The sequence below is a fragment of the Lissotriton vulgaris genome, chromosome 1_1 (genome assembly GCF_964263255.1).
Source record: "Lissotriton vulgaris chromosome 1_1, aLisVul1.2, whole genome shotgun sequence".
NCBI classification, from domain to species: domain Eukaryota; kingdom Metazoa; phylum Chordata; class Amphibia; order Caudata; family Salamandridae; genus Lissotriton; species Lissotriton vulgaris.
Window position 1 is genome coordinate 1082680846 of NC_141685.1, and position 27854 is coordinate 1082708699.

A 27854-nucleotide genomic window follows, 5' to 3' on the forward strand; every position below is an offset into this window, starting at 1 on the left:
CATTACATTTTTGTATTGGGTTTGGCGTACTTTACATTTTTTGTTTATTCTGTACATCTATGTAATCTATTATGAGTTGTTATTAAATGTGTTGTGTAACACACAACTTTGGCTGAAAATTCTAACTTTATTCCAACTCTGATCATTGTGCTGGAAGCTAAGCAAGATCTGCTTTCAAATGCGGCTCTTCTTTCGGAGCGTTGATTGGTATAGAGCCTTCGCGTTCCACCTTTTGGAGTGCATAGTGGCCTAATAGCGACCTAAAACTAATGATAACTTGTGTTTCAATGTAGCACTATATACCATGCCTCTGCTGTTTCTAAGCTCTGTGCATTAAAGATGTAATAATTTATGGTAGCCCATTTATCAGCCTATGGAAGGCTGCCTTGCTGGGATCCAAACTCCTGACATCTGGCATCACATTTTGTCAGTGGTGAGCATCCAGCTCACTGAGCCACCCTGCCAGCTAATATAAATGAGGAGGAGTTAGTTCTTTACTAGGTTTTGCCTCTTGCGGTAGCACACTCAAAGCGAATGTGTTACAGCTGTGTCGTAAAAACTACTGATCTATGGCACGTCTCAAAATCGGTTAATGACGGACTAGCTGCTGAGTAACCGCTCACACAAAATACCTACCAAGTTACCTTCAAATAAGATAGTTACTTAGTTTCAACTCTGGCAAGTGGGTACTGAGTTACAGCTCACTCAAAATAGTTACTGAGTTCCAACTTGGACAGAATAGCTACTGAGTACCAGCGCAGCCAGGCTTTGTACTTTGTTACAGCTGATGCAAAATTGTTACTGAGTTACAGCTCACACAAAAAAGAAACTTCGCTCTCACACAGTATACGTTCAATGGTGCAGTGCTTCTCAAAATAGCTAATCCTATAGTAGCAACGAAGCAACAGTGTACCCAAAATAACTACTGAGTTACAGTTCCCACAGAAAGCTCACACAGAATAGCAATTCTGGAACACATCAGACAGAACGGCTACTGAGTAAAAGCTTACACACACTAGCCAATTACACAATATCTACTGAGTTACAGATCAGACATATAGCAACTGAGATACACCTCGCATAGATTAGCAACTAGTGGAACCAGCTACTCTTCAAAGTAGCTAAAATGTATCCGCTGCTATTTTTGCTCTTTAACCGTCAGAAACTGTAAACCGTACTCCATACCGGAGAGTACTGGCTCATTTAAAGCACTGATTTTAAGGATGTGTGCCAAGAGTTAGTAGTTAGCGTGTATCTTGCGCTCATCCTTTGCATCTTTCTTGTTCTAGGTGTTCTCTATTGTGGTGTTTGGTTGCATTGTGAATGAGGGCTACACCAATCGGCCTGACGAGATCGAGGAGTTCTGCATCTTCAGCCGCAACCAGAATGCGTGCAACTATGGCGTGACGGTTGGCGTGCTGTCGTTCCTCACCAGCGTCCTCTACCTGGGGCTCGACGTCTACTTCCCCCAGATCAGCAGCGTCAAGGATCGTAAGAAGGCTGTGCTGTCGGATATCGGAGTGTCGGGTGAGGCACTGCTAGTGAATGGGAAAGGCAGAAGCCAGGCTCCTCCATACACACACACACACACAACAGCACAAGCACCATTACACATTGAACACATTCCTCCAGAAGCAGGGAAAGTTCCTATCAAAGGCACAGAACAAGTTTAGGACATAATGCAGAAGTGCAACAAATGTTAAGACACAAGCAGGAAGCACACTACTAGCATCAGAAGTAATACTTAATGTGTAAAAGAAAAACTGCCTGTGCCAGAAGCCCTGCTTAGAAGCTGATATTCGCTGCAATTAAATGTTGGCGCACAGAATACCAAGACAGCATAGTCTTAAATCCACCTCATTCATCTTTAATCCACTACCAGACACTTCCTGCCCCTTTATCTCACTCAGACAGGCTCCCGCTCTCTTCATTTGCAACTGATTTCTGTCTTTCTCTTCCACCATCTTCTGGATTTGTGTGATTTTTCCATTGCTTGGTCTTGTGTAAATATCTGATGTGGACAAGGTGCCGGTGGCACCCACTGGAAACCACCGACTCAAATTAAGCATTAACCAGCAGTGCATGCTTCTCTCATACATACAAAACGGGTACCCCAGAGGCAGCAGGAATGCACAATTCGCACATGCAGGTGAGCATAGCACAGTGCAGGCAGCTGCAGTGCAGTTTTTCTTCGGACTCACAGAGCAGACACAGCGCAAACAACTGAAGTGCAAAATTCACTGACATCATGCTGTACTATTAACCCTCCTTCTCTTTTTTTGTCCCATTCTCTGACGGTGACCCCGTTGGATGCAGCTTTCTGGGCCTTCCTGTGGTTTGTTGGCTTCTGCTTCCTGGCCAATCAGTGGTCACTTTCTGACCCAATCGACAACCCGCTGAATGAGGGGGCAGACGCAGCCCGTGCCGCTATTGCATTCTCTTTCTTCTCCATCTTCACCTGGGTGAGTGGTGTATTTGGGCTGCAAGCATGATGGATAGGGTCTGGTGTACATGGTTGAGCACAGAGGCATTTTAGCGCGGGTGTACTCGGTCATATGCACACCCATGTGGTATCCTCAGTCGTACTCACAGGAATATGTTGTCTAAAGTCACAGGCAAAGTAAAAGTGGTGTCTTCCATTGCATGCACAGGCATGTTAAGCTGCTGTCATCCACTGCATTCGCAGGCAGATTAAGCTGGTGTCAGGTTAGCACTTTTGTCATCTCTCACATGCGAGGCAGAGCGTGTGCTCAGTCGCGTACATAAACCGGTTAGCACTGGTGTCGGCCATCACATTCAGAGATGGATTGATACTGGTGTCGGCTACTGATGTGAGCTGTTACCATCACAGTTCTGTATCAGTTACATGCAGGTGTCGGCTAGCACTGTGCACATCATTATGCATACATAAAGCACCTCAAAATTAACGCTTACCCTACCTCCCCTTCATTGTCACTTCAAGAATAAATAATTGAAGGTACTCAATGTTTGCTGTTTTTGGGTTATACTATGTGTAAGGTTACAGTAAATGTAAGGTTTATGGTTATTTTAAGGTAAGGGTATGTGTAAATGAAAGGTTGTATGTAATGTTGATGGAAAGGTTAGGGTACCGGTGAGGAGAAGGTTAAGAGATTAGAGTGGGTGTTAGTGTTTGGGTAATGGGCAGGAGTAAGATTAAGGTAGGTTAAAAGTTTAAGGTAAGGGTAAAATAAAGATTTAGAGGTATGGTAATTGATTCGGTTAGGGGAAAAGGACGTGGTTCTGGTCCTGATATTGAGGTAATGGATCAATACATGTTAACAATAAGCTGACGAGGCCAAAACAGATGATGTGGTGGTTGACAAGTTAGTGACCTGTATCGATTTAGCATTGGAGAAGCTCATGCCTTGATGGATAGATTAAAACCAACCTACTTGTGGGAATAGATCTGCATATATGAATTGCATAGAAAGACTAATAGGTTAGCAATTTCGCATTGGAACCAACGCATTTATCATCATCAGTTTTGAACATTTCTAACATCTCCCTTCACAGATTAAAGAAAATCTGATAATATTCTGAGAAAAATGTGAAACAAAAAGAAGCGATGGTGTATGCTGTCCTAGTTCAAATATGGTGTATTATTACTTTGAATTGTTTTATACAAACATTTCACATTTATATATGCAAAACTATACTACAAAAATACACACAATTCATAACATTTCGTGTAATTCACAAACAATCTTTGTCACTCAGTGTTTAGTTTTCGAAGATCTGTGGTATGTGCAATATTCCACCCCGTCATCCACCAGGAGGTAGTCCATGTAAAGAACAAGACATCTGTAGAGAAACCGCGTCTTCAAACATTACTTTAAATTCCTCGTTCGTGATATTGTTTATATCCCATTAAAAATCGTCGGGCTCCTCCAAATGTAAGGTTGACATCTTTTGGCCTCAAACATTCTTGGCCTCCTCAGGACCAAGGAAAGAAATGAATGTTTTCTGTATCGTATCTCAATAAACTTCCAATCACTCATTAATATTAGAAGGGACTTCTACTTTTTACCATACACCTCTGTGGATTCAACCTGAAGATTGGCCATGCTATACTATTGTGCACCACTGTGTCCTTTCTGTTTTGTCAGTGGGTCGTCTTATGCGAATTGCAACAACTAGTTCATATGTTTCTATGTACACCTCTGCATGCATGAGGCCATCCAAGGTGCCCCTCCACTCTGGTTCATAGTCATTGTGAACAAAGATCAAACCAGAATGTAACTAGGCCTGACACCAAAAAGATGTTTCCAAATACTGTGCAAGGGGAGGATGATCTAAGTGTTGAAGGCCCACTGACAGAGAAGAAAGAACCCAGCGGCGCACTATAATATAGCATAGCTGATCTTTAGGTTGAATCAATAGAGGTGCAGGGGGTAAAAGTAGAAGTCCCTTATGATTTTAAGAAGTGATTGGAAGTGAATTGGGGTTCATACAGAAACCGTTCTTGCCTTTCCGTGGTCATAAGGAGGCCAAGAATGTTTGGGGCTGAAACGTGTCGACCTTTCATGTGGAGGAACCTGACAATTTTCATTTTAATGAGATGTAAACAACATCACAAATGAGGAATTCTAAGCAATGTCTGGAGAGACTGTTTCACTACATATCTCATTGTTCTTTAAATCCTCTACCCCCTGGTGTATTAGTGGATCAAATATTGTACATATCACTGATGTTCGAAAATTAAACACTGAGAGACAAGGAGATCTGTTCCCACGAGTAGGCCAGTTGTGTTTGTTGTATCACAGTCCAGGTCTCGTGAGTTGATGTGGGCAAACCCTTTCCTTTGGGGATAGATTGAAACTGGCGCGGAGTCACGGGTGTTGTCTACCATTGCATGCACAGACCAGAACGCACTTGTGTTGACTGTTGCATGCACTGACATGTTAGTACTAGTGTCTGCAGTAGAACAGCACTCTATTACTTTACAGAGAGTCACTAATGGAGTAGTTTGACACATTTGGCTTTTCACAGTCTTGTAAGCATTGGTATGAACTGTTACAGCAGGTAGATTAGCAGGTAGATTAGCACGTGCATACACCGACGCATGCGCAGACAGGTTAGTGCTTGTTATTTCCACTGCACGCACAAGCACGTTGAAACCGGTGTCTGCTGCTCTATGTGAAGGGGAGCAATGGTGTCAAAACAAAACAAAAAAGATTGGTTCCTTTCTGTGGTTCTAATATTTGAAGTACAATTTACTTTTTAAGGACTAAGACACCTACAACCTTTCTAATCTCAATGATATGTACCCAAGGCTTGTTCCACAGTTATCTCACATAAAACATAATTTTCTTTAAAATTGAATTTATTAAAAACTTCATCAGAATCAAAATACAGTATATACTTAGTAATTCTACATATAAAAACAATCACAGTGTATTAACATTCAATACAAAAATTCACAAAGAGTTAAAAAGGTAGCCAAGTTGTCGACGCGTTTCGGTGTTTTACAATTGATGATACACCTTCCTCAGGACTACAAACAAATTTCTTCAATCTAAAATATACAGAACAATCAATTAGTATACAATCATTGAGAATATTCATTATCAGAAAAGTTTTTTAAAATACTCTAGGTGTCAGAGCAGAACAGTGAGATTCTCTTACTTAATTCGCAGTATTCAATTTGCGTTCTCAGTCTAAATCCTGGGGATAGATAAATCTTATCCACTACTGTGTTTCCGGTTTGTTTCTTTAAAAACCTGTGTATGCACAATGATAATTTCTGTACAGTTATTACGTTCAGTTTTTAATTAGCAAAACTACAACCTTTTTATTTATGCTTTGTTGGTCACAGTATAGTGCTTACTTTAAGTTTATTGTGGGCTGCCTTGGAACTTTAGTTTCAACCACCAAGATGTATTTCGTATTTAATATTTGGCGCTTAGGAAGGTTCCTCAGGTTGACCTGTGTATACATAATATTAGGTAAACCGTAAGTCCATTGCATATTGAACACTAAATTTAAAGAGTGAGCTAATGAACGGTATGCTTACTGTATAACTGGTCATGGGAGCATTCAACTTTCTTCAATATGTAGCTCCAGTGAGCGTCTTTTCCACCTTTAGGTCTTGCTTCAGTCTAAAGGGGGGCGGGGTGGTTCTTTTTAGAATTGGAAGGCCACTCCTTTTGTCTAAGTAGAGAGAGTACAGAGCGCATGTTACTTTCCATCTTGTACCTTTATTTAAAGCTAATTTATATGTGAAACAGTCAAAGTAATGGTCTATTGACTGGTTTGGAGGAACAACAAGCATATCTGCATGTTATTTAAGCACTGTTTATGGAGCCTCTAGTTTTAAAGTAACAGTGCTACTGGTTAGACAGTGCAGTCCTGTTTAGAGTTAATCCTATTCAGAAGGGGCAAAATTCCCCAGTTAAGCATAGTAGGTTTTGTCTAAATACATCGTTTGCTTATGGACCTAGGATGTAGACTAAGCCCATTTCTCTTCTTTCTCTTACCTCCGTTTTCAGAGCTTCACCGCCACCTGCCTGGTAACCCGGTCTCCAGCGTCAGTAAATGTGCTGGAGAACCGGTACCTTTTATACTGTGGGGTGGTCTGTTATAATTGGGGAATAGTTTTCACCTGTGTGGATAATCGGCACTCTGTGGTCGCCATAATTGTAGTTTGTAGTATAGCTACCGGCCTTATGTGGACTACAAATGAAAAGGGACTAAAGCCCAAGCTTCGAGAAATTATTTTATTATTCCCGGGCAGTCTGATTAAATTCAGTTGATGTAGGGTATTGTGTTACAAGAAGTGGATACTACTTGTCTTTACAAGGTCGCGCCTATGATGGTAGAGAGTATAATCGGCGATTTTCGATAATTTCGGAATGGTCGTTTTATGGACGCCATTTTAGTAGTTTTTGATACTCTTACTGCCTACTAATGAAGAGGGACTAATTACCAAAGATCATCGGGAGTTTCTTTAAAGGCATTGAGTTTCAAGATTCTAAATAAACGATTGTATGTCTTCCGGAGATGTGTGAGTGTCTCATTGTCTGTTGACCCTGGCCACACTTGCATAATTTCGTCTTAGACGAGGCGCGCTGTCACCTTGTTGAGTCAACAAACCGAACGCCATTTTGGTAGTTTTAAGCAGCAATTCCTGCAGCGGTCTACATTAACAGCTTACATGTCAGAGTATTATTATTCCAGGATTACTTAAATGCTCTAAACCATAGACATGCCAATGGTTAATACTTTACCATTGTAGATTCCCTTCATGCTATACATGGTGTTGTTTACTATTGATGCGCACAGTAATACTAACACTTTGTATTCAGAATGCCGATATGAACCTTTTTTCATCAATTCTAGTGTGATGTCAAAAAATACAGTAATATAATCAGTTCCATACACACCTGAACAAACCTGAGGCTAATATATGTTTGAAAAACGGAGCATCTATAATGAGTAATTTATGCAAGGATTTCGATATTAATATGTAAATCGAGCTCACGATTTCATACATAGGGTCACCCCTTACATTCTTGGATGGCTGGACCTATGTTATTAAATGCATTCTGAGACATGTTATTATTATGACACAATAAGACATGTTATCAGGATCTTGAGAATGAAGTCACATATTTTGCTTAGTCACAGTATCCTCTCTAAGCACAGCACAGACGTAAATTTCATGTCCCTTTCTTATGTATCGTTAACATTTGTAGGTATGTATTAGACCTCCATCTTTCTACATAATTATTTACTAATTATCCTAGTACACAGTTTTTATAACAGATCTAGAATCAGATTCATAGAGAGTTTATTCTCAGTCATAAGGACCGTGAACACATTATTTAACTAGGGGATTACTGGGACACTAAGGTGATTAACGGACCAGTCTTTCCCATTCCTCCCTACTGTTCAGGCCATTAGTGTACGTTCGGAACTTGGACATAAAGAATTGTTCTCTCTGTTTACGTTTCACGTCCAAGTTGCCTCCACGCATGGTAGTTTTTATTTTTTCCACTATGCACCATTTTATTTCATCATCTTTGTGTTTTTCGTTGGTCCAGTGGTCTACCAGGGGAGCATTTTTCTTATGATTTTTTATGGCTGATCGGTGTTCAGAGAGGCGTAATCTGATTTCACGGCCAGTCTCACCAATATATCCTTTTTGGCACGGACAGACTATTAAGTAAATTACATTCTGGGTTCTGCAATTGACATGTTCGTTTACCCAATGAGATGTCCCCATCAGTTCTTTTCTGTCAGATTGAATGATAGATTTGCAATGTGTGCATGTGCCACACGGTTGGTTACCTCTAATGGGTTTGCCCTGATCTATACTGAGTTGTTTCAACTTTTTAGGTTCTCTGTAGGTCTGAACCAAACAGTTCCGGATAGTCCTATTTCTCCTGTAGGAGAAAATAGGTTTGGGTAAAGGAATCTTACCTTCTCCATTAAGTATTGACCAGTTCTTATTAATGAGGTTCTTTACCTTACTGCTTAGTCCATTGAAATTAGAGACCATAACAATATTGTTTTCAGATTCCTTGTTTTTGTTGTTAACAGTTTGAAATATAGATTCCCTGTTTTGGTATTTTGCCCTCTTATAGCTGTCCCTGATTAGTCTTTTGGGATAGCCTCGTTGTATTAATTTCGTTTTCAGATTTTCAGCATGTTTTTCAAACGTGATTTTATCCGTACAGTTCCTTCTTATTCTGACAAATTGACTGTATGGGATGCCATCCTTCTGATTTTTTGGGTGGTAACTTTGGTGATGGAGCAAGGTGTTGCGGTCTGAGGGTTTAACATAGAGTTCCACACTTAACTTGCCATTCTCAGCCTTTATTTTGATGTCTAAAAAATCAACCGCCATCTGACTTTTATTGGCTGTGAACTTAAGGTTCACATCTCCGCAGTTAAGCCACTCAAGAAATTTGGCAAGATCTTCCTCTGTCCCTTCCCATATGAAGAAGACGTCGTCTATAAATCTAGACCAATTTTTGATATTCTCATAAAAGGGACAAAGCTCGTTGTAAATGTGGAGTTTCTCAAAATTGCCCACATATAGACAGGCCAGGCTCGGCGCACAGGTAGCCCCCATGCTCGTGCCCTTAATTTGGCAGAAGAGGTCACTATTGAATAAAAAGATATTGTTCAAGAGAACTGTTTCTATGCATTCTATGATGAAAGTATTATGTGCAGATAAGTAACCCTCTGCGTCACTTAAAATGTCCTTCATCGTTGTGATCGTATCCTGTTGGGGTATGTTGGTGTACAAGGACTCAATGTCCAAGCACACCAACCACTGGGTCTCATTATTAAAACTAATTCCCTCTATCTTTGTAATCATATCCTTAGTATCCTTTATATAGGACGGTAATTCTTCAACTAAGGGGCGGATAAAACAATCAGCATATTTGCTGAGTGGCTCCGTTACTGACTCGATCCCTGAAACTATTGGGCGCATTGGTGGGTCCCGAATGTCCTTATGGACTTTGGGGAGCCCATACAGAGCAGGTAATTTTGGGTGACTATTTAGTAGGAATTTGAACTCGTCATCGCATATAATACAATCTTCTTTGGCTAGAGTGACTAGATTCTGGACTTTGGTTCTGAGTCTATTCCACTCCCCCATGTTGGATTTTTTATAGTGGGCATCATTGCTAAGAAGAGTATACATTTTTTGATTGTAGTCTACGGTGTTGAGGATCACAATACTGCCACCTTTATCACCAGGCTTGATGGTGATATCTTCATAGCCTTGGAGATTTTTGAGGGCCTCCCTTTCTATTTTGGATAAATTGTTGGGAGTCCATATCTTTCCTGCCAATAATTTTTCGAGTCCTATTGAGATGACTTTTTCAAACGTATCCACCTCTTGGCTGACCATAGAGATGTCAGGGGTCCACGTTGAGGGGGGTTTTAAACCTGATCTATTATTTTTTGGCCTCAACTCCTTATTTTCGAAGAATCTCTTTATTCTAATTTTTCGGAAAAAGTCCCTGATATCTTTCTCTATAGTGTACCGACAAATCCCTGTAGTGGGGGCAAATCCTAGCCCTTTCTCAAGGACACTTATTTCTCCTGCATTTAATTCCCTGTCTGAAAGGTTGATTATCGGGGCTTTTAAGGTATAGTTATCTATTCCCATTCCTTCTGGCTGCGAGTTCTCATGTAGGGTCTTCTTGTCATGGTTTCCGTTTGACGGAACCCTCGACGGCCCCTCCCCCGGGTCCTGAAGCCACGGGTCTGTCTCTTTTTCTCCTGATCTAAAAAAATGTGGTAATTATGGAACTCGTCGGTACTTTCCTCTCTCGCTTCATTCCGTTTACTGCTATCTTGGACTCTTTCAGCTTCTGAATCACTTGTGTTATAGGATGTGTCAGAGAAAGTCACATTCTTTTTGTAAAATTTGTTTCTGTTATATTTAAATGGACGGTTGTTATATTCGTTTGGGATTGGTTGGTCAAAATAGTCCTTTTGAAGATACGGGTACACCAGTTCCAATTTAAAATTGGCTATGTCTTTCCTGAGTTTATTCGTCTTTTTATTTATCATATATTCTTGGTATCCCGTAATGTCTTCTTTTATCTCTGCTAGTTTTTTTGTAGCCTCATCGAGTGCAGTGGACTCATTAAGTTCTTTTTCTAATTTATCTATTTCTTCTTTTTCTATAATTAAGAGTCCCTGTGCTGTATCTATAATGAGCAACATCCAGTCGCGACTACACCGGTTCGCGATCAGAGTCCAACTGTCTTTAAATTTTTCGTCAGTTACAAATAACCCAGGTTCATTTGCAATTTGTAAACCTTTGGGGATAACGCCTTTTTTGCAGTATTGAATTATAAATTCTGCGTGGAGTTCCGTACGTATTATTTTTTTCTTCAAATTCCATAATTTGTTCCACTTATCTTCATCACTTTTAGATAGAGTGATGGTATTAATACTTTTGGAGGACCCTCCTAGGAGTTTTTTACATTGATCCTCTGAGAACCCGAAGGTTCGAAGTGTGTCCATTGCTTATTTATAGACTCTCTGGCTACAGGAGCCGAGGTAAGTTTGACAAAAGAGAGAGTTTTCCCTTACACACCCAGAAAGGACTGGGAAAGGTAGCAAAACAAAAAAGATTGGTTCCTTTCTGTGGTTCTAATATTTGAAGTACAATTTACTTTTTAAGGACTAAGACACCTACAACCTTTCTAATCTCAATGATATGTACCCAAGGCTTGTTCCACAGTTATCTCACATAAAACATAATTTTCTTTAAAATTGAATTTATTAAAAACTTCATCAGAATCAAAATACAGTATATACTTAGTAATTCTACATATAAAAACAATCACAGTGTATTAACATTCAATACAAAAATTCACAAAGAGTTAAAAAGGTAGCCAAGTTGTCGACGCGTTTCGGTGTTTTACAATTGATGATACACCTTCCTCAGGACTACAAACAAATTTCTTCAATCTAAAATATACAGAACAATCAATTAGTATACAATCATTGAGAATATTCATTATCAGAAAAGTTTTTTAAAATACTCTAGGTGTCAGAGCAGAACAGTGAGATTCTCTTACTTAATTCGCAGTATTCAATTTGCGTTCTCAGTCTAAATCCTGGGGATAGATAAATCTTATCCACTACTGTGTTTCCGGTTTGTTTCTTTAAAAACCTGTGTATGCACAATGATAATTTCTGTACAGTTATTACGTTCAGTTTTTAATTAGCAAAACTACAACCTTTTTATTTATGCTTTGTTGGTCACAGTATAGTGCTTACTTTAAGTTTATTGTGGGCTGCCTTGGAACTTTAGTTTCAACCACCAAGATGTATTTCGTATTTAATATTTGGCGCTTAGGAAGGTTCCTCAGGTTGACCTGTGTATACATAATATTAGGTAAACCGTAAGTCCATTGCATATTGAACACTAAATTTAAAGAGTGAGCTAATGAACGGTATGCTTACTGTATAACTGGTCATGGGAGCATTCAACTTTCTTCAATATGTAGCTCCAGTGAGCGTCTTTTCCACCTTTAGGTCTTGCTTCAGTCTAAAGGGGGGCGGGGTGGTTCTTTTTAGAATTGGAAGGCCACTCCTTTTGTCTAAGTAGAGAGAGTACAGAGCGCATGTTACTTTCCATCTTGTACCTTTATTTAAAGCTAATTTATATGTGAAACAGTCAAAGTAATGGTCTATTGACTGGTTTGGAGGAACAACAAGCATATCTGCATGTTATTTAAGCACTGTTTATGGAGCCTCTAGTTTTAAAGTAACAGTGCTACTGGTTAGACAGTGCAGTCCTGTTTAGAGTTTTGTCAGTGGGTCGTCTTATGCGAATTGCAACAACTAGTTCATATGTTTCTATGTACACCTTTGCATGCATGAGGCCATCCAAGGTGCCCCTCCACTCTGGTTCATAGTCATTGTGAACAAAGATCAAACCAGAATGTAACTAGGCCTGACACCAAAAAGATGTTTCCAAATACTGTGCAAGGGGAGGATGATCTAAGTGTTGAAGGCCCACTGACAGAGAAGAAAGAACCCAGCGGCGCACTATAATATAGCATAGCTGATCTTTAGGTTGAATCAATAGAGGTGCAGGGGGTAAAAGTAGAAGTCCCTTATGATTTTAAGAAGTGATTGGAAGTGAATTGGGGTTCATACAGAAACCGTTCTTGCCTTTCCGTGGTCATAAGGAGGCCAAGAATGTTTGGGGCTGAAACGTGTCGACCTTTCATGTGGAGGAACCTGACAATTTTCATTTTAATGAGATGTAAACAACATCACAAATGAGGAATTCTAAGCAATGTCTGGAGAGACTGTTTCACTACATATCTCATTGTTCTTTAAATCCTCTACCCCCTGGTGTATTAGTGGATCAAATATTGTACATATCACTGATGTTCGAAAATTAAACACTGAGAGACAAGGAGATCTGTTCCCACGAGTAGGCCAGTTGTGTTTGTTGTATCACAGTCCAGGTCTCGTGAGTTGATGTGGGCAAACCCTTTCCTTTGGGGATAGATTGAAACTGGCGCGGAGTCACGGGTGTTGTCTACCATTGCATGCACAGACCAGAACGCACTTGTGTTGACTGTTGCATGCACTGACATGTTAGTACTAGTGTCTGCAGTAGAACAGCACTCTATTACTTTACAGAGAGTCACTAATGGAGTAGTTTGACACATTTGGCTTTTCACAGTCTTGTAAGCATTGGTATGAACTGTTACAGCAGGTAGATTAGCAGGTAGATTAGCACGTGCATACACCGACGCATGCGCAGACAGGTTAGTGCTTGTTATTTCCACTGCACGCACAAGCACGTTGAAACCGGTGTCTGCTGCTCTATGTGAAGGGGAGCAATGGTGTCAGCCATGGTACACACTGGCAGGGTAGCACCTGTGTCTCACCAAGGGGAGAAGCCCCTGCCGGCTGCCAGTTAATATGACACCACAAATGGGCAATGTACATTAAACACTGCATTGTTTCTGTGCGGAGATTTCTGGACAGCTACTTCAACATTTGGAACAAAAAGTGCACTTCAGACATTAATTCAAGGCCTCGTCTGTTATCTTGTGTTGTTTAGACACAGTCTCACAGTTTCCTTTGAGTCGGCGCTACCTCTCGATTGCCTATCCACCATTTGCCCTTTCTTTAGAGATGTTCATTCTTAGCATTCAGTTGTGACGGCATCAGGAAGGAAAACCTGGGCCCCATAGTGCACGGCAGAACGGAATCCAGCATCATGTACTTTCTTTTTTCACTTATCATTCCTCTAGGATCTCTGAAGGGTTGGAACTCCTCTTACCGATTTCTCACAATGTGAACATACGTTTTCGCAGAAGCCAGGGATGAGATGTGCATTGGATGCCATTTTCTGGAACGTCTTGATCAGTATCCCCAAAACAATCCAGATCAAAATGGTGACGGGTCCGCTGTTAAGTGAGAACTTTCACAATGGCATCTACTAGCATAGGGGATGCCGGAGTCAAAACCATCGATGACTGAGCCACAACAAACAGCTGTCTGTGAAGTGGCCATGTACAACGCCCATGAATAAGCTAATCTCCCCAACAATGAAGCCAGACAGAGCAAAAACATTCACCCATCATATTCAGGTTGTGCTTTTGGTGGCTTTGGCTTTTAAACTGACATAACAATCCCCTTCAAAAACCTAAAGGACTGGCTTACCAGCACCAGGCTTACCTTTGCTGCCATGAAATAACCAATACAGAACAGCTGACAAATAGCCTAAGGCTGAGACCTCAATCAAAAGTGGCCAAACCACTGCAGCTATTGATCAGAACAGTCATGTAAACCGTCAAACCACTATTGATGACAACATTTTCCCTATTACCTATAGCACAATGGTCATCTAGGCCATCCTTGATGTCAAAGAAACCAGTGCGGCAGCTTGTGTCAACCGAACAAATATGACCCATGAGCAGCCATCCTGTGCTTGGCCAGCACATGGTGAGGCTAAATGTCATGCTTTGCACTCGCAGTGCTGCGTGGCCCACAAAGCTACCTCCGTGAGCACATTGCCCCTCACACCTAACTTCCACAGAGTACCAGATGTCCAGACAAAGACCCTGGTCAAAAACTGGTGAAAGAGATTCTTCAAAGAGAAGGTTTCAGAAGTCTGGAAACTTCCTTAATTGTGTTTTTGGCTAGGCTTGGAAGAGCACTCCAGTGATTTCCCGCCAAAAAGCTGTCTGTTGCATCTTGGAAAGGACAATCTGAGTGATTTGTTGTGGTAGGCAGGTAGTGGACCAACTGGCCAATTAATAGAGCCTAATTAATATTGCAGATCTCTCATATTCAAACATTGTGTTGCGAAATTGTCTCGACTGGGCTTAGGAAGCCAGTGCAGATGATATCCGGATCACATGTTGGAAAATTAAGCTACACAGATTTTTGGGGATAATGACTACATACCACTTGCTCTTGGACCAGATCAGTGCCAGCCAGTATGCTTTCAGCCAAGAGTGATCCTCTCTCATACAGTCATGTGTTGTTTCAGAGACACGCGAAGTCTTTAGATGGTTCCCACCCCTTTCCACTATGACAGCTAAGTGTCAGTCACATGTCACAAATGTTAGTATCATGTCCTAAGGCCTCAAGCAGCAGCCGCGTAAAGATGTTAAAAAAAAAAAAAGGAAGGGGTGGAACTTCATGGCACTAAGCAACAAACGGAGGTGACGGTAAGCAACAAAGTAGCCGTCTTGTTGGAATGTGCTGGAAAAGACAGCCAAGACTCATGCAGAGGTAGCGAGAGCCCTTCAGTCTCACCCATATTTCCACAATGATGCGCTCCAGCATAAAATGTAACCAAAAGGTACAACAGTTTCAGCCCTGCAATTTGTGCCTCATCAGCTCTTCTCAAATGTGTCACGGTGTCAAAGTGCTTCTGGAGTGGGAGATTAGCGATGCTCTTTATGGGCAGAAAAAGGAAAGCTTGATATGGGGCTTCAGATGGCCATCTCTGTAGAATTGGTGTTTGGTTTGCCGCATACTCGTGCAAAACTGAGTGAACCAGTACAGAGAGCCCAAGCTAAGAATGGGAATCTTGCCCTCTGGGAAATTACCTAGGCCTGAAGTACCCAACAACATAGCTACACGTTTTTTCACCTGTTAAGGAAGACTCCTTCAGGTAGTCTTTGAGACCTAGGGTGTGCAGCATGCTGGCATTAGGCCAAACTGGGAGTCTGTTGTCATTACATATTGGAAAGCGCGTTTTGGTGCCTTCTTCAGTACCAGCACTGGCGTTGCTGCAGACCGAGTTGGATTGGTAAGGCAGCCACTCGGGTGATGGGACGGTGTCTGAGTAGCAACTGTGGGCCACTTTTTGGGCTGATTTGGGCTGTATCTGGTGTGTTCAGTTACCGTCGGCAGCCCAGTGGGGGACTGAGCGGTGTTTCCGGAGGCAGATGGACCTCTATTACCTCCTTTTTATGAACAGGGAAGAGGAGTCATTCCCAGTCTCTTGGCGGGCCTGCCCATTAATGCATGCAGATCGAGCAGGAGCAAGGGGCCTTAGCAGAAGTAGCCTCACTTATATTCAGGCGTGGTTCACAACTGTGACCTAATCCATGACAAAAGAGTCCTGGCAACATTTGCATTTTTTTTTATCTCAGTGAAGTTAAGAAAACATGCATCTTTTAGAGAAAACGCCTTCTTTTTAAAATACTTAAAACACTGAAGCAGTGTTTTGTGAAAATGTACAATGCCCAAATGTGGGCCAATTAAAAAAAAATTTTGTAAGGTAGGGTGCCCGGTCCTACTTTTTATCTCAATCCAACCATTGCTGCGGAATGATTTTTCCTGTGCAGAAGCTGCCCACAAAGATCATTGCAAGGCTTTGCATTCAGATTTATGTTCAGGGTATTTAGATTTAAGCTCCTTTCGATCTGCTTATCTCACGAGCTGTCTTAGAGAGGTTCTTTCTTGTGTGAGCCTCTGGTTATCCTACAGTTGTCTAATGTAGTGATTTTCTAGAAGGCAGGCAACAGAGCCTGTGCCTCAGTAACGCTTCTGCAGGGGAGCAGGGTTGGGTAAAAACGTGCGGTCCATGTATCCCCCTTATATTTAGAGCCATGCTTCGCGATCCCAATGTATGGCCCTTTTAATGTGCAAGCATCTCCGTATGCTGAGCCATGCGGGATGCTCTCTAGCAGAGAAACAAGCTCTGGTCATTCCATCAGGAAATTGAGCCCACATGTTAAGATCTTGCTTAAGCACGCCATCCCTTGAACATGTATTTGGCGACCCGCATAACCCGCCTATGTGAGCAGGAATGGGAAAAGACAGAAAACTTTTATGATGCTACATCCGACTGCCATGCCTTTTGTGGAAACTCTTCCCGCACAATGGGCCCGATTCTGTGAATACCAACATGCGTAAGTTCCTTCTGTAAATACCAAAAGGAGTAAGTGCCTTCTGTGAATACCAAAATGGTAGTAAGTTTAGGATTTTGTAGTAAGTTAGTTCTGTGAATCGGGCCCATTGTGCAGGTCAAGAGTTTCCACAAAAGACAAGGCAATCTGGTGTAGCATCATAAAGGTTTTCTGTCTTTTCCCATTCCTGCTCACATAAGCGGGTTATGCGGGGCTTTATTACTGGACCAGCCCATGATACCTTCTTTGACCTCAGAACAGCTAAAAACCGGGACAGAATCTTCCAACACCCTAGGTAGGGAGCACATTCGCTCATGGGGGGGTACTCTAATATATCTTCATAGTGGTGCACCCACTCTTCCTCTGTTATGTTAGCAGCTACCACGCTCCCATCCTCCGTGTTTAAAAAGGGGCTATTAATGCTCTTCCAGAATCGCGAGCTATCTTTCAGTGTGCTTGCGTCGATAAGGTCCCTCCATATTTGCTCTTTTAAAGCAGATTTTCGTCTTACAAGTTCTAACTTGTATTCCCTACGGCAAGATCTCACCTGAATAGGGTCCCTAGGGCATTTGCTGAGTGCCTCACTCAGCTTCCTAGCCGCCTTTGTACAAAGGGAGTCAAATCATCTAGGAGACTGACTGGCGGATTGGCTCGCTGGGGCGTTCAGAAACTCACCTAGCCAGCTCGCTGGCGCACGAAGACGTCAAGTATTCATAAAACACATCTGGAGCTATCTGGGTCCATTGTAACCGCCTCCCACCATCAGTTGAACTCACCACCTCATTTTAAATAGCCCCCCTGTATACCATATAGGGTACCTGAAATTGCACACATAGGGGATTATGATCACTGTAAACACTTGCTTGTATGACAAATCCCACAAATAGATCTAATATGGTGAGGACACCAGAATAAAATCTATAAACGATCCTTCACCCCTACCTTTAAAAGATGTAATAGCTAATTTACTAGGTGAATCAGATAAACACATGAGGGACATCAAGTCGAATTCCTGGAGGAGGTCATTCAGCGACTCCCCCCTGCCTGGAATGTTCAAAGTGGATACCCTGAACACGTGGACAACCCATCTGGGCCACCGGAAATAACCTGGGGTTACCACATGTAGGAGTATTAAAGTCCCCAGCAATCACAAGATCTTCAAAGGTCGTATTCATGTGCTGCCTTACAAAAGAGCCTAGCAAAGTTATGTTACGTGCTTCGTTTTTGTATGATACTGAGTTATAGAAACTTATGAGGCCCCGCTTACGGGGTCCCCTATGAAGAACCAATGCCTGTATGCATGGGTTTTCTAAAGACATGACCTTGTAGTTGTCATCTCCCTCCACGTTACATCATAAATTACTTGGTGAAACACACAGGGCTTAAAGAGTGGAACCACCCAACGTGTCCCACATGGGGTGGTCGTAACAGATGCTTTTGTCCCAGATATGCGAGTACACATACAAACACTGAAAAACACAGGGGGAAAAAAAGGAAAAGCAGCTCGACCAACATTGTATGGAGCACATAATGTCTTTTCTAGATGCGAAAAGAGGCACAGCTATTTGTGTGAATGCCCCTACAATCTATTGCATCTTGAAGGAAGGAGAATGTGCTTCAGATGGTTGGTACTGAGTCAAACTTTGTGTTGGATGGCTCTAAATGGGCCTCTGAAAAGAGCGACATCTAGCAAAACAAAAATGCCACTCATGCATTGAAACTCTGCCACACATGGGTTAATGACATAGCCGCACAATGCGACACACAACTCCGCAATCTCTGCGTAGTAAAGACTGAATTGTAAACTGTGCATGTTTGCCTCCTGGTGTTTCAAAAAAGGGGTTGCAAAGGAGCTGGTGAGTAAATTGTGTATAATTCATTACCTAGTTGCCTCCTTGCATGCCTGACCTGCAAGTGCACATGGACCTTATGTACATCAACGCCCGCGTTTACTTATCCTCCTTTACTACCTTCAGAAAGACCCTAGGCACAGGTTCACTTTTTTGGACTCCAGTTGTGCTCACTGTGGGGAGGGATGTTTCCACTCACCAAGTTGCTGACCACAGCTGCTTCACTCCAGACAGAGGCCATACCTTGCACAAAAGCCACTTACAGCACCTCTCCTGAAGAACGAAAAATCATCTTCATTAAGATGACATCAGCCTACATAGTGCAATAGCTACAATCATCAGCTGCTAAACCGCACAATGAAACAAAATGGTGCTCAGAATGCAGGCCTCCTTCCTGTGCAGGGTAGTGCTGGAATTTAACTTAAAGAAGACCATAGACTTATCACCATTTTTTCAGAAACAAAACTCACCAGCAGAGAGGAACCTGAATGCTCTGGACCATTTAAACACCATGAAAACTGACAGATTGCAATTGAAATCGCTTGAAGGCTGGTTGTTGCTTCCTTATGCTCCATTGAAAGTAAAAGCCTTTAAAAGGGTCATCTTGGTGATGTGGTTAGTGGTGTAAATGGCAAAACGTGTGGTTGATGTGGGTGCATAAGACCCTCAGCGTTCTAATGAAAGCTGCCACATAGTGCTCTCTGAGATCAGCACTTTTAGTAAACTTAACTAGGTGTACTTCCAGTTGGAGCCCTCTTTCATAAAGATCATTACATGATTCTCTGTGGATCTACTATAATTTAATTCTGAAAAAGGAAATGCTGCCTATTTCTAACATCACTTTGGCAGCTTCATGTATGTTAAAGCTTTACCTGTGGCCCATTATGATCTTCACTGGATGTGGAAGAGGACTGAAGGTGTAAGCGGACCACAGACAAAGCCTTGAGGACAATCTGAAAAGTTTGCCTGCCTAAAACAGTTTTGGCATGATGCGTAACAGTGGCTATAAAAAGGTACTGATGGCCGGCAAGCAAAGGTGGTAGGATGGTTTTAAGTGCAGGCCAGCGTAGATCATAAGAAGCGTCCAAGTGCAGGCACACATCAGGGCAACAACCACAGTGCGTTTGCATGCCAACGTTTGTATTGTTGTCTGAATGTATCACTTGATGGCAGAACTACATATAGCTTGTGAATCTATAACCTCTCTTAATTTTCATATATTTTGTCACAGTAAGTATGATTCTATTTGTGTTGCCCCAACAACCAGTTATCCACTTAACCTAGTCTGGGGGTGTTTGGCACGTCCCCCCTGAAGTTTCTCCTGTCTCTACTATTCTTTCTACTGTTTTTCCACACTTCTAAACTCCCATCACCACTCTTTCCTTCTCAACACAACCTCAGATCTCTCGGTCAAAACACTCCCTCAGTCCCACTGGTCTTCTCTGCAAAATCTCAGACTTGACACACTCTCCAGTGCACACTGTCGCCTTCCTACTACGCGCTTGTCTCCTCTCCTCACTCGTTCTTATTCTGAACGATCTCTGTTATCCAAACAACCCTTTTTGTCCTGACCACTCTCTACCACTTCACTGCTCTGCCCGCCTGCTCAATGTGTGCCTCACCATTTTCCCATTCGTGTTTTTTCTCCCACAGCTGGCCTCAACGCTGCTGGCTCTGCAACGATTCAAGGACCTTTCTTTCCAGGAGGAATACAGCCGCCTTTTCCCCAATCCGCCTCCCACTGTGGCCTAACCTCACTTCTGTCACCAGTGGGTGCCTTGGGTGGGGGAGGGGCAGCAGTAAAACTAAATACAGTCAATGCCCCGAGGAACAGTGAGCGAAGATTGTATGACACGGTGCCAAATAACCACACAATATAGAGTATTCAAAACTAGCCGGTGTCGGAACAGTCTGACACAAGGCGTTGTGCCATCAGACTTGAATTTTTGTCTAATTTTGTCCTTTGAAAAATTTGCTATAGAAAGGAATATTAGGTAGATAGCGTTTATTTAATAGGTAACACGATTCCTGCCACCGAGAAAAGCTGATAAGACAAAAACACCTTTAGGAAAGCTGCCCTCTTTGTTGTTTTGTCACGAACCACAGTATTTTTGCTGCCATCTCTGAGGACGATGAGTGGTGCCTCAGTGGAGGTCCCGCTTGGTCGCAGAGGATGTTGCGCACTTCATATTAATAGCTGCTACAGTTTGCTTAACTCTTTTCTCAGACTGACCAGGCAACAACTGTCATAAGAGGTATTATTACTTATTTCAATGGTATCACACGCACTCGTTGGCCTCGGTTCCACCCTTCCTCTCCACTAACCTCTGTCACAGAACTACTTTCTGCTCTATGCTGTTGCCCTTTTTTGATATTATGGCACTATAGTCAAAGGGATAAAGTCGATTTCCCACACTTCTATACCGGTCATTAACAGTCCCAAACTGCCTGCCTGAGTATTTCTCAACCCTCTAGTAAGGGGCTGGTTGGAGGGGAGTAGAACATTTTTTCCACATATTATTTTCTGTCTGTCCTGTCTTAAAAACATCTGTGCCCTGTGAGTCTATCCCTCACTTGGGCCAATAAGGCCCACTTTCTGTTTGCCGCAGAGGACACTTTCTTCCTGAAGCAAAGATCATTTCATACCCTTCACCTCTTTTCAACAATTTAGGGCACTGCTTGTCCATAGCTAAGGAAAAATACTACCCCAGCTAACGTCTTTTCCTGTCAATTGAGAAAGACGCTTGGTATCCAGATTTAATACCACTTCCTGTCTGCCGATGGAACACTTCCTGCCTGTAGCTAAGGAATCTTCCTGCCTGAAGCTAGGGGGACTTCCTGTGGAAAATTGAAAAGTTTTTGAGCACCCTGCTTGTTTTTCTTGGTGTTGAAATGTATTAACCAATATTTCCTTTACTCTGTGTGGTGTGCTCAAATTTAACAAATACTAACAAAGGCTTTTGTCTCTGTCTTCTCCCTTCACTGCCTCATATCTCCCCACCCTTGTTAATTTCTTACCTTCTGTGTCACCAATTCACCATATCTATTTACCACTCACCCCTTTAATTCCCCCCTCTCCGCTTGATGACCTATCACACCTGTCTTTCCACCCCCATTCAACCAATATATCCCTCTTGTTTTCCCTTCATGTCTCCCTGTCTCTTCCCCCACACCCTGACACTACTTATCCATGTGTCCCTTGTGTCTCACATGTTAATCCCTCTCTTTCCCTCACTACACATCCCTTTCTCCACCTCCCCTGGCCCTTTATCACCCTGATTACATTTCTCCTGATCCCACCTTATGAACACTGTGCATCTCCCAATATTCTCCAACTTATCCCTTAACGCCTCAACTACTCACCCCACCACCTCCCTGTTTATCACTCTGCTCATCAATACCCCCTCCATGTCGCTCATCCCTCGCTTTGCGTCCTGTCTGCCCATCTTGTATCGCCTTCCTTGCCTCTCCGGGCTCACTTCTTACAATCTGACCTGTCACTCGTCTTCTCCTCCTCACCCGCTTTCATCCACATGTATCTCTCCTACTTCCCTCCTCCCGCCCCACATATGCCATTTATCTTTTCCCTGCTCTTGTCTCGTTTGTCTCCTCACCATCTTCCACCCTGTAACCGCTCACCCTTTCTCATCCTATCCCTCCTCGAAAAAAGGCTGGCCAGGCCTTCCTGGCCTTCCAGCGCTACCGGATTGGTGCCGACTCCGCCCTGTTCTCCCAGGACTACACGGACCCCAGCCTGGACCCTGGGGTCCCATATGCACCCTACGCCACTGGCACGGAGGCCTACCAGGATTCCGGAGTTGAAGCCTACCAGCACACTGGGTCAACAGAAGCCTTCAACCCCGATACACAGGGATACCAGACTCAGGACTACTAACCGCGTCCATCCAAACATCTCCCAGCGGACAGGACCAGCAGACACTTTCGCCAACTTCCATCCTTTTTTTCCTTATTTGTTTTTCCCCCTCAGTAGCATTGGGGATAGAGTGGGTGGTTGTTACTGTACATGGTGTTGTATGTGCGGTCAGAGGGTGGGTGGGGGAAATCCATAGAAACCAATAGAGTTTGAGATGCAGGCACCGTGCCCTCCACTATTGAGGGAGGCATGATTCCAGCCCTTGGGGTATATCTGAGCACCTTGAGGCAGCATTGTGGGAACTAGAGGTTGATCTGTCTTGCGAGAGAGAGGCCCATCTTCTCATAATGTTCTAGCAAGGGTATATATCTCATTAGTAAGAAGTCATGTTACTGTAACAACGAATAATTAATAAGCGGTGTAAGTCAAGGGCTCTTTAAAGAAGTTTTATTTGGAGACAATGCTCTAAATTAATGGTAAACGCTGGGGCTGTGGTGCAATGTGCTCATGAACAATTACATGCTTTTGGTTGGACGGGTGGAGTGCGCCCTAGAGGAAGCTCAGCAGAAACCAATGAATTTATTTCCGCCTCTACAGGGAGTTTCTCGCACACTAATATATTCTGTACACTAGAGGGAGCTCACACGTTAATAATACAATGTACCACTTTAGGGTGCACCTCACACAGTAATGTCATATAATTCGAGGTACTTACACGGCAGTCCTCACACACAGATATCACATTCCACCAACAGAGGGCGCTCGTCGTAAACTGATGTCCTAGTCCAGGCACTGGCTATGGCTCAGGGGGCACTAATATAACTTAGCCGCTGGAGGGAGCTCAATTAGACTATTTTAACCCTTCACATGGTGATATCCTGACTCCTTCCCAGGGAATACTCATAATGCACTGATTCTACTATTAGAGATTGAGTACGGCAGACTGACTGGTGTTAGGGGATGCTAACCACATAGAAATATTGTGCCACAAGAGAGTACCCATCACACATTGATATCTTATTCTAAACACTAGAGGGAGCTCGTCAAACACGAATAGAATTTTCCATCAGAAGATGGCGCTCGCCAAGTACTGTACTACTGATATCATAGTCTACAACTGGGAAGTTGAGCATCGCAGTCTAATCCAATGCACCAAAACTAGAAGTCGCGCCAGACTCCCATTGCTGCTCCATTCCACAACTAGCGGCGCGTACATCAATGTCTTATCTCATATTCAACCACTAGATGGCGCGCTTCGTACATTGATAACATATTGCAGCTCCACTGCTTCCATGACTCCCACCCCTTCCGATTCGGACCGGAGTGTACCCTCCGAAAAATAGAAGCTTTACTTCACTTAGCTTTTAGGGCGCCAATGCCAAAGCCCTTCAACTGCGTATTTCAAGTCTCTGTTTTCACTTTAAATGCTATCAAGACGTTCCCTAGTGTTACAGTTTGTCCTTCTCAAACGACGAAGCCCCCAGCCACCCTTTCTAGCACACAGCTGCTTTACTGCCTGTCCCGTCTGCACACAAAACAAATATCTGTATATATAAAATGACGTGTAATATAAATCTATATATATATGTATGTAAAAGACACTGTGCATCGTACGGTAGTAACTAGTGTGTTTGACCGAAACATTTCATCAGTGTTCAGTAATGTGTAGTGTACTGTTTGTCTATGGTTTAGGAGAAAACTGTTATTAAATTAATAAAAAAACACTGGAGGTCATGTAACTTTCCGACCACAAAAGAGACTGTAAGGGTGACGCAAGCGACAATGTTATTTATCGATAAAGTGACAAATATCCAAATAAAGCAATCTGTGACAGTTGAAAAAACAGAAAGCAAAAAAAGTGTGTTTATTGTCTTATTGAATGTGTTTTGTCACTATTTTGTGGGGGGACGCCCTAAACGCACCCTGAAGAAGAAAATATTTTTTGCCACAAAATGACGCTGAATTCACCTAAGAAGCGGCTAAGAGAGGAGGCCAATTGTGAGGCCGAGTTTACCCGCAGGAAGTGTAAACACTGAATGAGGCTTTGATTGCCTTTGTTTTCTGCTTTATTTAAATCTGCAGTATAAAACGTAAATTAAATTCTATGCACAGCAGAATTCTCTTTGTAAAAATATCATTTGAAGTACAAAAAAATAATTTATTTCCAAGAGTTTAAGATTTTCTGCTTGCGGTTAAACATGGTGTTCGGCATTATCCACAATAAATAAGGCCAACAGTTGGCCAGCCTTTGCTACAAAATACATTTTTAAAAAACGTTGACCTGCCAATCCCATCGAGCTATTTATTGCCATGTCCATGAACTCCCCTTTTTCTCCAGATTCCTGGACGGGCGGTCTTGATTGAGCCACCACTTTCATGTGGACCCAAAAGGAACCTATTCAGGTGTTTGCATGCTGAAACCAAGTGCTACGTAGCACTGTTGTGGCCCACAGAACAGACTGGGACGTCATTTGTACACAACATAACATTAACGTTGACCATTATGCAGTACAAATCACTTTACGTCTAATATTTTGCAAATTGGGAGCCACATTGAGCCAAAACCTTTGGGTTAGCAAAAGTGACGTCACCCACACCAATGGTCTCAGGTGACGTCACAGGTAGTTCTACTACAAGTTTTTTTGGGCACCATTTACTTCACAGGAAGTGAAAGAACAGTTTTTTTTGTTTTTACCCAAAATGATGGGACCATTTTTTTGTTTTCGAATAAACTGTGGTGATAACTTGTCTTTGTAGCATACAAATTAAGAGGTGTCTTATCAGTCAACCAACTTAAAGTATGCCTGGCTAAAAGTACTGAGTTGGATAACTTAAAGCATGTTAGAGAGTGCCAAAAACCTGCTGGATGAGTTTCGAAAAGACAGTAGTCTGATTGGGTAAACTGCATGGTTTTAAAAAAGCCCACAAACAGTCCACAGCAAAACCAATGTCCATAGGCATAGCAAATGCTTTTTTTATATGTCGGAAATTAAAACCGCAAGATGCCTGCATATCTTAGGCAACCAGGGGAGTAATGAGGGTAACCAATTGCCTTGCATTTTGATGGGTAATATCCTATTTTTTTTTTTAGAAAGCCTACAACCATTTTGTTCAACCTGTCCCACAACATGAATGATACTGTGAAATACATCTCACGAGATATTCTTGATACATCCTGCCTACCTGCCACCGCTTCCCCAATAGTTTTTGTGCAATGGTTTTGAATGTTTTGGTCTCGCTACCATGTTGCAAAAGTTGTCTGGTTGCAAAAAAAAACTATTGTGGACTGACCAAGAACATACAGTGGTCTTACAGCCCGCCCATTGCTTCCTATTGTTTGGTGATCATTTCTTACTCCATGGCTAGCCTTTCTCTGCTTCCTGTTGTTGTTCCTTCCAGCATATCCTTTTTTACCATCCATTTGATTGTATCATTCCACTGCTTACTTTTAGGGAACTACTTTTCTTTTTAGCAAAACATACTAGGGGAATTGTGTGTTTTTTCAGCTCTTTCCCTCATGTGCTTCGCCCCTCCTCCAAAAATACGCCCCTTTACTCCGTGTGGCTTCCTCCCATGTGTGCTGCCTCCCACGTGTGCTGCTTGCTCTCCTTGTGTGCTGCTTGCTCTCCTCCTTGTGTGCTGCTTGCTCGCCTCCTTGTGTGCTGCTTGCTCTCCTCCTTGTGTGCTGCTTGCTCTCCTCCTTGTGTGCTGCCTCCTTGTGTGCTGCCTGCTCGCCTCCGTGTGTGCTGCTTGCTCGCCTCCTTGTGTGCTGCTTGCTCTCCTCCTTGTGTGCTGTTTGCTCTCCTCCTTGTGTGCTGCTTGCTGTCCTCCTTGTGTGCTGCTTGTTCTCCTCCTTGTGTGCTGCTTGCTCGCCTCCTTGTGTGCTGCTTGCTCGCCTCCTATTGTGCTGCTTGCTCGCCTCCTTGTGTGCTGCTTGCTCTCCTCCTTGTATGCTGCTTGCTCTCCTCCTTGTGTGCTGCATGCTCGCCTCCTTGTGTGCTGCTTGCTCTCCTCCTTGTGTGCTGTTTGCTCTCCTCCTTGCTCTCCTCCTTGCTCTCCTCCTTGGGTGCTGCTTGCTCGCCTCCTTGGGTGCTGCTTGCTCGCCTCCTTGGGTGCTGCTTGCTCGCCTCCTTGTGTGCTGCTTGCTCGCCTCCTTTTGTGCTGCTTGCTCGCCTCCTTGTGTGCTGCTTGCTCGCCTCCTTTTGTGCTGCTTGCTCGCCTCCTTGTGTGCTGCTTGCTCGCCTCCTTGTGTGCTGCTTGCTCTCCTCCTTGTGTGCTGCTTGCTCGCCTCCTTGTGTGCTGCATGCTCGCCTCCTTGTGTGCTGCTTGCTCTCCTCCTTGTGTGCTGTTTGCTCTCCTCCTTGCTCTCCTCCTTGCTCTCCTCCTTGTGTGCTGTTTGCTCTCCTCCTTGCTCTCCTCCTTGCTCGCCTCCTTGGGTGCTGCTTGCTCGCCTCCTTTTGTGCTGCTTGCTCGCCTCCTTTTGTGCTGCTTGCTCGCCTCCTTGTGTGCTGCTTGCTCGCCTCCTTTTGTGCTGCTTGCTCGCCTCCTTGTGTGCTGCTTGCTCGCCTCCTTGTGTGCTGCTTGCTCTCCTCCTTGTGTGCTGCTTGCTCTCCTCCTTGTGTGCTGCTTGCTCTCCTCCTTGTGTGCTGCATGCTCGCCTCCTTGTGTGCTGCTTGCTCTCCTCCTTGTGTGCTCCTTGCTCTCCTCCTTGCTCTCCTCCTTGTGTGCTGTTTGCTCTCCTCCTTGCTCTCCTCCTTGCTCGCCTCCTTGGGTGCTGCTTGCTCGCCTCCTTGGGTGCTGCTTGCTCGCCTCCTTTTGTGCTGCTTGCTCGCCTCCTTGTGTGCTGCATGCTCGCTTCCTTGTGTGCTTCACCCCGCCTAACTCCCTGGCTCTCTGTTTTGCTGGGAGGTAGATGGCCATCTTGGACTAAATCAAAACCATTTAAATATGGCTCCCAAAAAAAATCATCCACAGACCCCAAAGGTTACATAACCAGGCCAAACTGCGCTTTAATCTAGGAAGCACAACTGCATAACACAGGCCACACGGCTCTCCACCACTTGCCAGTGGGTGCAGGATTCAAGTGGTGTGTTCTCCACGCCATGCACAGGGCCTGCTTTGGCAAAGGACTAAGATACCTGCAGAATCTGTCTACCACTGCACATTTAACAGAAAATTGCACTCCACACCTGCACTATTCATGTAAAAAATCGTTCAACAAGAGACCAGATATGAGCC

At 43.2% G+C, this 27854-nt stretch overlaps 1 protein-coding gene across 2 annotated transcripts in view; it reads left to right on the forward strand.

Annotated features, from left to right (window-relative positions):
• The window catches only part of SYNGR1 (synaptogyrin 1), a 76750-nt gene extending 52276 nt beyond the window's left edge, over window positions 1–24474 (forward strand). The window contains exons 2-4 of one of the 2 annotated variants that reach the window (XM_086963431.1): window positions 1290–1527; window positions 2317–2462; window positions 20396–22555. In XM_086963431.1, the coding sequence (XP_086819557.1) occupies window positions 1290–1527; window positions 2317–2462; window positions 20396–20494 (483 nt within the window). In that variant the 3' untranslated portion in view covers window positions 20495–22555. Of the gene's footprint in view, window positions 1–1289; window positions 1528–2316; window positions 2463–20395 lie in introns of both variants that reach the window. The other variant, XM_086963426.1, reaches the window with a different exon arrangement.
• The last annotated feature ends 3380 nt before the right edge of the window (window positions 24475–27854 follow it).